We start from the raw sequence: 11681 nt of genomic DNA, 5'->3' as shown, positions 1-11681 counted from the left end.
ATTTTCATATGGAAAGCAAATCACCTTATTAGATCTATAATGTGAAAACATTCTTCTTAATTAGATCCTTGTGCTATAAAAAAAGCCCTTTCTATATTTTAATCTTTATTAATAAATTAAAGAATTACAATGGGGAACAAACATCTTCCCTCCTACTTAAGGAATTGCATAACAAGGCGTCTTGAATAAAATTAAAGTCACCTCAAACTAAACAAAGCTATCCCCATTACTTAAACCAAACCAAGCCAGTCTGTGTATGCTTCTCAATGAGCAAAATTGAAACAAAGAATCATGAAGTTTTTATCTTTTATTCTCTCCTTTGCACTGCTGTATCCAATCCTCCAATCCATACTTATAAAGACTTTTTTTTTAAGTAAGTGACTTTTATAGAGTTGATAAATTCTTAAATACTTTTATAGAGTTGATAAATTCTTAAATACATTCATAGAGTTAATAAAAGTCATTAGTAAATCGGTAAGATTTTTGTTCTTAACAATTAGCCTTAAAAGTACGGAAGAGTCATTCATTTAATAAGCTTTTTAAAAGTCATTAACTTTTTAGATACCACCAAACTTTTAAAGACATTTTAAAAGTCATAACTGAACACCACCAAACTTTTATAAACTTTTTAAAAATCTAAATTGAATACCTCCGAACTTTTATATCATTAAAGATTTAAATTGGATATTATTGTACAAAAGACATCGAACCAATCAAAAATTTCATATGAATCACAATACCGTGAATTCAGTAACTATCCTAATCACATGCAAAAATTCAGTCTTTCCAATTCCCCTCTTGATATGTTAGTCCAATTTTGCAGGGTTTTTGTGTACTAATTACCACCTTTCTATAGCAAGAGGCGCCACACAAAACGAAAGTCGTCCCTTCCATCACAATTCATTCTAATAACAAGCAAGAAAACATGTTTGACGAAAAGTAAAGTAAAACATCAGTCGCCACCAGCAGCACACATAAATCTCCACTAAAAAATATTCTTGATTATAATTTGACCAAATCTGTGAATGTATGTGCTTTGACGTGTGCGTGTGTAGGGATATGAGCATTATTATTATAGAATTAATGTGTGCATGACAGTTGCGTAAACGCAAAGGATATATAACTTAATTCAACAAGAAGAAGGAAGCATCAATTGCATCGAAGTCTTCACTATATTTGGAAGCATTAGTTTCTAGCTGGTAGCTAGTTAAGTTTACTGGTGGATGCGAAGGCATCAAGGCCTCAAAGGGGCCTTGTTTAATTTGTTCATTTCGAACATGCCAAGCTTTTTCTGTTGGATTTGATCATTTGAGAGAGCTGGCTATGCATACTTTATAAGACCCTCTTCAACCATTCACACTGAATCAAGCTTTCCTCTTATTTTTATCCCCATAATTGTCGGCAGCCTCACTTGAGTTAAACTCCTTTAAAAAGAAAAATATACATTCCACTTCTACAGTCGAGAGAAAAGTTAACAGTCATCCTTACATCTAAGATCTTGTGTTTGAATCTCGTTATCCTTGATATCGCTTTCATATTACATATCCTTAACTATTTCGGGTTTTTTATTGACAAAATTGAAGAGGTGGTTAGGTGAACAATCTCATACAAAAAGTAAAACTTATGCTACCAAAGTTGGAGAAATCTGCACACATTTGGGCAACTTAGAATACTATTTGAGAGGAAACTCAGGGGGAAAATAGGAAGCTGGCAGAATTACAGATCCATAATAATAGTAATTAACATGTACTGTTTTCCATTAATCACTGGACAGACAGATTCACTATATTTTCAGCGAAACACACTGCACAAAGATCTGAACTCCAAAAACTACCATCAAGAGCAAAAGATCAGCTGAAACCATGACCAGGGTAGCTCCCTAGATTATACTTTTTCTGACCAAAAGAATGAAAATGTGGCCCCTACTTTAATATGTGCCATTGATCAAGGCGGAATTTTCTGATAGATAAATGATTGTTTTGTGCAGAAACACATAAACTGCACAGCTGTACTGTACCTGTAGGCTGTATGCATCTCAAGCAGACAAGCACGGGTTCCAGTTGATTCCGCCGGTGGCCATAAAGCACACAACTTTAGAAGTTAAAACAATAAATGTAGCCCAAAGAAGAAGAAAATCATTGAACCCCTCAAATTAAAGTCTTAACTATCTCAGTGTGGTCCTAGTGTGTCGCTAATCACATTCACCACCCTCCTCTCTCTCTCTCTCTCTCTCTCTCTCCAGAGTTCAGAGAACCAACCACTACTCTTCCCTCCTCCTACGTGGACCCCACTTTCGTTATATATTGTCACCGTACCGGGTCCATCTTTTGCTCCTCTCTCAAATCAAGGGTCCAGATGGTCTGTGATATCGCTTGTCCAGTTAGTACTGTAGTTTGCCCTTCCTTCTAATCTTACGTAATTTAGATTCGAAACGTGCCTCCTGTGTAATAAAACCTTAAAAAGGCTCTCTCTCTCTCTCTCTCTCTCTCTCTCAGATTTATTGAGTTTGATTTCCTTCCATAGTTAGCTCTCAAGCTGAAGACTTTCCCTCCTATAAATGTTGTTGTAGTTACTTAAACCAGTCACTAACTCTATGGCCAAATACACATAACATCAGGGCAAATCAAAGTTTGCCTTTTATTTTTCTTCCTCTCTCTACTTTTCTACTTTTTCTTTATTACATTTTTCAAGACTTGGGTGGCAGAGGGATTGAAGCAGAGGAGAGCAAAGATGAAGCTCTGGTGGGTTGGCATTGTAATATCACTTGTTTTCAGCAAATGGGTTAATGGGTTTGTAGAGCACAGCTTTAATGAAACAGAGCTGTCTTTCTTGGAGGCCTATGGAGAATCCAAGGTCGGAGCTAACTATCTCATGGTAGGGCTAACCCTCATTCCAGGAGCTGGAGCCAAAAGAGCTGGTACACTTTACACTCCTATGTTTTTCTCCATTCTTGATAAGTTGATATACATTTTGCATATTGCTTGATTTAGATAAAGATGGTGCCTTTTTTCTAGAGGCAATCTTAATCTAGCGTGTTTTCCCCTCCATTCTTTGCACTCTTGTTTGTTACTTGTCACACTGTTTTTTCTCCTTCCCCAATTGTAATCAAGGGGCCTGAGACTCTCAGTAAGATTCTCTCATCTGTGCCTGCTGGAATTATTAGCATATTATTTTGCATGAGGCTGATGTAATTGTTGTTAGATTTGTTTACCCATTTTCCCCCCTTACATTGTATTTGTCCATGTTTTGTTTTCAATTTAATTTTGTAAGTCATGCCTTATGCATTATTCCTGGAATTTTTATATTATTTGAGATCTGTCTCAGTTTTGTTTTGGCCTCATTTACCTACTTGTGTTTTTGGCATTTGCAGTCTGCTTGGATGGAACCTTACCTGGGTATCATTTGCATCGTGGATACGGGTTAGGAGCAAATAGTTGGCTCATTCAATTGGAGGTTTGTGATTGTGAGATAAACCAAAAACAAGGACATCATTTGGCAATCCATTCTCTTGCATATTTTTGCATATCAAAATCTTAAAGATAGTTTCTGCACAAAAAAAATATATGCTTTTTATCACGTTACCTTTTGGTTGATTGATTGCCAAACAAGCCTATCAAGTCCTTGGATTTTACTGACAGTTGCTTAATTCAGAACTTGACTTGAATAAATATCTTGTGTCAGGGAGGAGGTTGGTGTAACAGCATTAGAAATTGTGTTTACCGAAAAACAACCAGGCGGGGATCGTCAAGATTCATGGAAAAAAACATAGCATTTACTGGAATACTAAGCAATAAAGCTGAAGAAAATCCTGGTTTTTCCCTCAAACTTAATGCTAACTTGTCAAAGACTATACTTGCGTCTACCTTTTTCTGGTTCTGTGTTGACCCTCATCTTATCATCTATGGGATTGCAGATTTTTTCAACTGGAACAGAGTAAAGCTTCGGTATTGTGATGGTGCTTCTTTTACTGGGGACGGTGAAGATAAGGTTAGTAGGATGTTCTCACCGTTTACATTTTTCCACCAAATGGTTGGATGTTTATAATTTGGTGGCTAACAAATTGAGCAATGAAAATACGAATTTGGGATCTCACACACACCACTCCAGTTCCACCTTGATATGGTTGTTTAGACAGTGTATTGGTGCTTTCCCATCTGGTTTTAAATTGACCTCATTATACTTTTCTATTTTAGAATATCTACAGAGTTACTCAAAGTTTCACCATACGAAGAGTGGTAAAAGGTTGGAGAAGGAGAATGCCTAATCTTATATGACTTAAAACTGATAAATCCAACATAAATCTGGTAGTTCTGGATGGTACCTCAACATAAATCTGGTAGTTCACGTGCACACCAGATGCTAACATACAGTGATTTTGATTTTAGGCCAGACAACTGCAATTTAGAGGACAGCGTATATGGTTGTCTGCAATGGAAGATTTGAAGTCAAAGGGCATGCGCTATGCCAAGCAGGTATAATACTTCTTGCTTTTTGTATATTCTCATTCCCATGTTACGGCACTTCTTGCAGCATATTAACCAATCATATTTCAGGCTCTTCTTTCAGGTTGCTCTGCTGGCGGTCTGGCAGCTATTTTGCACTGTGATGAGTTCCGGGGCTTATTTCCAAGAACTACAAAAGTGAAGTGCCTGAGTGATGCTGGATTGTTTCTTGATGCGTAAGTACTAACATTAACACACTTTTCCCTTCCAACACTGTTCACATAAAGTCATGCTCTAGCTTATTAACACTTAAATTTCAAATGGTGATCCTGTTGGAACTGCAGGCCTGACGTTTCTGGTGGACGCACACTCAGGAATTTATATAATGGTGTTGTTGGCTTGCAGGTATTGGCATGATTTTAAAGATTTGTAATCCACTCCCAATCCATGTTTTTTCTTTTTCTTTTTCTTGAATTCCATGAAAGCAACAATATATTTTGTGCATAGTGATACTGTTTCACTCAGATCTGTGGTAATGTATGTTTTTCATGTATGCTTATGGTATTAAAATGATTGTCCCAGGGAGTGCAACATAATCTGCCACGGTTTTGCACTAACCACCTTGATCCTACTTCGGTAATCATTTCTTTTTCCTTTTTATATACACATTTTTGTTTGTAGTCCTTGATTTGAAGATATGTGGAAACATCGAAAAGTTACATGCACTGCTGCTCCCCCCTAAAACTGACACAGCTTCTCCCCACCCCCTTTTATTTTATCTTTCCTTTCAGTGCTTCTTCCCACAGAACTTGATTGCCAACATCCAAACTCCATTGTTTATACTCAATGCAGCATACGATTCATGGCAGGTAATTTTTCATTTCTATAACGTCTAAAATTTTGGTTCTACCTGATGTCCCATACTGTACATCAAGTGAAGTACTCTATTGAATGACTGCATTAAATTATGTTTCCCCACTTGAAATCAGATACAATCCAGCTTAGCTCCAGCATCAGCAGATCCTGCCGGCTTCTGGCACGAATGCAGATTAAACCATGCAAAATGTACTCCATCACAAATCAATTTCTTGCAAGGTGATCCCATATTTGAGGAACTGTTTTAACTCTTAAGATTTTATAGCTGCTTCAGAAGCAAATGAACTAAACTTGTGCTGTTTGTTATGACTTTATGTTACTTTAAAACAGGATTCAGGAATCAAATGCTGAATGCAGTAAAACGATTCTCTATGTCTAACAAAAATGGGTTGTTTATTAATTCGTGTTTTGCGCATTGCCAAACTGAGAGGCAGGATACATGGTTTGCTGATAATTCTCCAGTTATTGGAAAGAAGGTGAGCCTGATGCAACAGAGTTTATTAAGTTTGCCTACAACATTAATCTCAAGAAATCTCATGAAACAAGAGTTTGAAATTCTAATCCTATGTGTGATCCACGATATGCAGGCAATTGCAATAGCTGTCGGAGATTGGTATTTTGACCGAACAAGTGTGAAGGCTGTTGATTGTCCCTACCCTTGTGACAATTCTTGCCACAATCTGGTTTTCCAAAGAGCAAATTAATGGATAGGCTCATTACATGGTCAACCCTTTGAGCCAACTTAATTTTCTGTTACATTACATGAAATAGCTTTATAGTTCATTTTTATTTTCAGTCCAGAGCTTTATGGTTCAATTGAAATCAATAGAAGACAATAAAACGGAAGGCTGCTGAGAAGTGCAAAATGTCATCAGCAAGCGTTTCGCATTGATGTAATGTTTTGGTGAAAGCTCTTTATATCTTGGATTATGTTCCAATAAACTCTTTCTTGTATTAGCAAATTAGTAGTTGGAGAGGTAGACAAAAGTCACTTTTCTAAGGTGTTATTTTCCTCCACTCGCAAGAGTTTGTTGATAGGTTTATGTGAAAATTCTGATTCTGGGTTCTATTTAGAATTTTATGTAAAGTATAGCCATTTGATTTCTGCTAACATAATCAACCAAACACATAATTAAGAAAATTAAATAAAAGTTCATCACGAAGTTACATGGTTCGGTGTTAAGCCCCACTTCTACAAGCAGGCACAATCAAATCTTCCACTATATCAAGTAATGGGCAGAGAGAATCATCCCAGAAAAATATCAATCAAAATTGAAGAGTGTTAGTAATTTGATTATCCTGATGGTTTTTGTGTTAGTCATTTGATATAAATGACTTGGGAAGCGCTGTTCCTTATATATATGACTTATAGACTAAGGTTTTTTTTTGGGTCAATGACTTATAGACTAATTTAAGTAACGTTGAAGCATTAATTGTTGTTGGACGCACGGAAATAAATGTTGATGTCTCCACACCAGTGACATTTCCTCTTATCTTTCCCATTTGTGGACAGCTTTAGTTGAGTAATCTCCCATAAGATCTTATCTCCTCTGTTGCAGTTCCTTTACGTCTATGTTATTTAGATGCCTATCTAAAGCTTTCTCAGTGTAATATAGAAGTGAGCAAGAATTTAAAAACTCTCTGAATTGGTAAATTTGTTAATGTGTACGTCTGGAGCTGTGAACAGCTTAATCCTATTAAAACACGTGACGTTAATCGAAATTCTTTTTGGTTTAGGAGCTGAGTTTCATTTTTATAGCTATGTTTTCCAAGACTTGGGTGGCGGAGAGATTGAAGCAGAGGAGAGCCATGATGAAGTTCTTGTGGGTACTTGGTCTTGTAACAGCACTTGTTTTCAGCAAATGGGTTGACGGGTTTCTGAAGAAGAGTAATGAGACAGCGCTGTCTTTGTTGGAGACCTATGGAGGCTCCAATGCTGCAAATAACACATTAATGGTAGAGTTAACCCTCATTGAAGGAGCTGGTGCTAAAGGAGCAGGTATACATTTTCCAAGTCAAGTCTTAATTCTTCTTCCTTAATGATAGTGACTTCAGATAATTGATGGTTTTTATTTGAGCTCAGACTTATATTTGTTTTGGCCTAATTTTACCTACTTGTGAATTTGGCTCTTGCAGTCTGCTTGGATGGAACATTACCCGCTTATCATTTGCATCCTGGACATGGGTCAGGTGCAAATAGTTGGCTCATTCGCTTGGAGGTTTGTGAGTAAAATCAGAAACAATGAAATCTTTTCATATGTTAAGCATATCTTAAAGACGGTTTCAGGAAACTTACATTTCAGAGCACGATGTGACTGAAACTATCAGATGACAAGTTACATGTTTCCTTTTAGTTATCTTTGTTTTTAGTTGATTGATCTCCAAACAAGCCTAAGTCCTTCTTGTGGCAGGGAGGAGCATGGTGTAACGACACCCGGAGTTGTTCTAACCGCAAAAATTCAGCATATGGATCTTCATCACTCATGGAAAAAGAGAAAGCATTTACTGGAATACTGAGCAATGAAGCTGAAGACAATCCTGGTTTTCCCCTCAAACTCAATGCTAAATACCTGCATCTGCTTTTTGTCCTGGTTTGGCCGTCTTGACCCTTATCTTATCATATATGGGATTGCAGAGTTTTTCAACTGGAATAGAGTAATGCTTCGCTATTGCGATGGTGCTTCTTTTTCTGGGGACAGTGAAAACAAGGTCAGTAGGATGTTCTTGCCTTTTACATTTTCCCCCCAATTGTTGGTATTGGTTATAATTTGGCTTTGAGCAATGAAGATGCATATTTAGGATCTCACAAGCATTGCCTCAGCTTTATATTGTTGTTTAGACAGTACATTGGTGCTTTCCTATAGAAATTAAGATGGACTTTCTAGTTTTTATTTTAGAGTTGCACAAAGTTACACTATGAGAAGAGTATATCAAATGCTAAATTCAACATGAATCTGCTAGTGCTACAAGGTACCTCAACTATTTCTATTGATATGCGTATATCAAATGCCTAAACATAGTGGTCCTGGTTTTAGGAAGCAAACCTGCAATTTAGAGGACAGCGTATATGGTTGTCTGCAATGGAAGCTTTGATGTCGAAGGGCATGCGCTACGCCAATCAGGTATACCATTTCTTCTTGCTCAAGATCTACTCTTTTTCCTATGTTATGGAACTTCTTGCAACATATTGTTTTAGGCTCTTCTTACTGGTGGCTCTGCTGGCGGTCTGGCATCCATTTTGCACTGTGACGAGTTTCGGGGCTTATTTCCCACGACTACAAAAGTGAAGTGCATGAGTGATGCTGGATTTTTTCTTGACGCGTGAGTACTATTAATAATGCTCTTACTCTTTGCTGCATTTTTTATATGCAGACATGTTTCTAGCTAGTTATTAACACTTCAATTTTCATTGGCGATCCTGCATGGAATTGTAGGGTTGATATTTCTGGTGGACGCACACTCAGGAATTTATATACTGGTGTTGTAGGCTTGCAGGTATTGACCTTACCAGATTTGCAACCAACCCCAAAACCCTATTTTCTTCGTATGACAGTGACACACCTACATTATGTCTTCTGCATACAGAGTGATAAACTGAGAATTCTATGATTGTTGTCCCAGGGGGTGCAAGAAAATCTGCCACATTACTGCACTAGCCACCTCGATCCTACTTCGGTAATCAAATTTTTCTCTCTCTTCTCTTGCAGTTTTTGATTCGAAGATAGGTGGAAAAATAAAATAAGTTGTACACTTGTTCTTGCTCTTAAACTGAAGCAACTTCCAACCTTTCTAGCATTGCAGTGCTTCTTCCCTGAGAACGTAATCGCCAACATCACAACCCCGCTATTTATACTCAACGCAGCATATGATTCATGGCAGGTAAGTGTTCATTTTAATAGGGTCTTACTCTTGTCTGAGAATTACTAATGGATGGACTTTTTCTGAAATAATGGATTGAATTGTATTTTCCCACTTCAAATCAGATACAAAACAGTTTAGCTCCTTTATCAGCAGATCCCCACGGCGACTGGAACGGTTGCAGATTAAACCTTGCAAGTTGTTCTCCATCCCAGATGCAATTTCTGCAAGGTGACAGGCATCCCATATAAGAGGACTTGTTTGAGCTCTTAAAACTTGTAGCAGCTTCAGAAACAAAGTAACTAAAACCTGTAAATATTATGACATTGTTTTTCTTGAAACAGGATTTAGGAACCAAATGTTGGATGCATTAAAACAATTCTCAATGTCTGATCAAAATGGGATGTTCATAAATTCATGTTATGTGCACGGTCAAACGGGGCAAGGTGCTTGGTTTGCTCCTGATTCTCCTGCTGTTGGAAACAAGGTGAGCCTATTCTTCCATTCCAACACAAACACATGTATACATAGATAGAGTTTCAAGACATGATCCTAATGTTATGTTTCAAGATGTTGCAGACAATTGCAGAAGCAGTTGGAGATTGGTATTTTGACCGAGCAGAAGTTAAGGTTGTTGATGAAACTTGCCGCCATCTGGTTCCTCCAGTGTCAGCATAGTTATATCAATTGTCTCATTTCCATGGTCATCCTATTATTGAGTTATTATCCCCTGTGCTTAATAAAACAACTTTATAATGCAATTGAAATCAATGGAATTCTTTCTACTATGAACGTTGAAAATTAACAGTGAACATTACCGTTTTCAAGGAGAACAGATTTGCTCGCCACCAATATAACACCACATTTTGTGCCGTTGGATAATTTTAATTTCTGAAATTTGTGATTAAACCAAACTCATCCAACAATACATGTCACAATATAAGGGTGGTGGTGGTGAGCAAATAAATTTTCATTTTAAAGTACCAAAACGGTGTAGACATGGACTTAGCCAAGTTGGCTAGAGCGATGTGCTCCCCACTCTGTACCCAAGTTCAAATCCCCATAGTTTAGATTATATTAAAATATCGCTTGTATCCAAAAAAAAAAAAAAAAAAAGGGTACCAAAACGGCATAACACTACCTGGATGTTTGCATATGTGGGCTTTATAACACTTTAGTCAAAATGCTAAATCCCAGTATTATTCAAACCCATCTAAGCTTATGTGGGCTTTTCAGACCTCAATCAAAATTTTAAAGCCGGATGTTATGTCAAAAACCAGTGTCGCCAGCCCAATATGTAGTAGGATTATTAACCTAAACGGAAATTTAGCATATCCATGTCGGGTTACTGTGGTTACAGTATTTTGTGAGAGTAGAACATTGAACTACTCCATACAGATTAAACAATTCTACCCTTTTCACTATATCAAAAGCAAAAAGAAGAAAAAAAATCACTGCAAATTGCGCCGTACAACCCGTTGTGATTTGTATTTTACAAAGAACATCATCAACCCTGCAAAGCTAGCCTATGAACTCTGAGATAAATAGTTTTAATCTTCCTCCGTTTGACAAAGTAGTAGGGATCAATTGGTATCTTTCTTGAACAACAACCAAGACTCAGAGACTTCTCTTTGTATGTATCCTTTTATTCTCTCTCTCTCTCTCTCTCTCTCTCTCTCTCTCTACATATATATAAAAATATAAGTCTTCTCTGCTTTGTTATATCCTATTTGCTTTAACTGCTTCTCTGTTCTGTGTTCTGATGATTAAAATATACATGGTTCGAAACCAGACAAAGAGAGTTGATTTAATTTGTGATATATGTTGCATTAATGATCCTAATGCCATGTTACCCTTCATAATTTGCAGCATATTATAATTAATTTAAGCTAGAGGAAGGTCTTGTGTGTAGGAATCAAATTGCCTCAGTTCATATTTTGGAGAGTTGAAAATTAACAATCATCAATGATTGTGCCAAGATTTGAGACTTTCTCTCGAATTATTGGGATTATGATCAATTTTAAGATTCCTTATCATTAACCCCTTGATTGTCTGCAGGGATGAACAAAAGCTCATGAATAATGTAAGTCTATATTGTATTGCTCTCTGGGGCCAAAGTTTTTTTGGTGTTTTCTTATGCTTTCAAGTTCTAATCCATATAAAATAATCTATACATTGAAGGTGGTGGTTTAAATAATACTTAGCTTTAATTTAAAAATCAAAGTAATATCAAGTACTTAAAAAAAAAAGTACTTCCCATGATAGTTAAATATATTTTTCTTGTAGGAAAAGAAGTTCTGCAAACCAACGTATTAACAATTTGCCAGTTGGTAAGGAACTATATTAACAACACCTCAAAGTCATGGGGGTTAATATATTATAATTATATATGTGTGTGTGTGTGTCGTTCTCCCATGTTCACAAGGCACATATATAAATAAATAGATGACTTTGTGCAGGCTTGTACTTGCCATGAGATTTCTGCTACCAGTGGGGCTCATAGTT

General features: G+C 36.8%; 2 protein-coding genes across 2 annotated transcripts; both read left to right on the top strand.

Annotated features, from left to right (window-relative positions):
- The first annotated feature begins 2376 nt into the window (after positions 1-2376).
- On the top strand, positions 2377-6405 carry LOC110770596 (pectin acetylesterase 12). Its single transcript, XM_021974769.2, has 12 exons — positions 2377-2917; positions 3371-3453; positions 3682-3811; positions 3914-3987; positions 4386-4472; positions 4554-4678; positions 4787-4847; positions 5025-5078; positions 5234-5311; positions 5432-5537; positions 5649-5794; positions 5906-6405. Exons 1-12 carry the CDS (start codon positions 2731-2733, stop codon positions 6020-6022), a joined length of 1248 nt encoding a protein of 415 aa, XP_021830461.1. The 5' UTR covers positions 2377-2730; the 3' UTR covers positions 6023-6405.
- A 568-nt stretch (positions 6406-6973) lies between these two features.
- On the top strand, positions 6974-9964 carry LOC110770556 (pectin acetylesterase 12-like). The gene is made up of 12 exons (XM_021974707.2): positions 6974-7317; positions 7455-7537; positions 7730-7859; positions 7954-8027; positions 8354-8440; positions 8515-8639; positions 8753-8813; positions 8940-8993; positions 9120-9197; positions 9302-9407; positions 9521-9663; positions 9756-9964. Exons 1-12 carry the CDS (start codon positions 7080-7082, stop codon positions 9852-9854), a joined length of 1278 nt encoding a protein of 425 aa, XP_021830399.1. The 5' UTR covers positions 6974-7079; the 3' UTR covers positions 9855-9964.
- The last annotated feature ends 1717 nt before the right edge of the window (positions 9965-11681 follow it).

Source organism: Prunus avium, chromosome 6 (genome assembly GCF_965620075.1).
Source record: "Prunus avium chromosome 6, drPruAviu1.hap1.1, whole genome shotgun sequence".
NCBI lineage: Eukaryota > Viridiplantae > Streptophyta > Magnoliopsida > Rosales > Rosaceae > Prunus > Prunus avium.
Note: the sequence above shows the minus strand (reverse complement) of the source record. Positions and strands in the feature narration are given on the sequence as shown.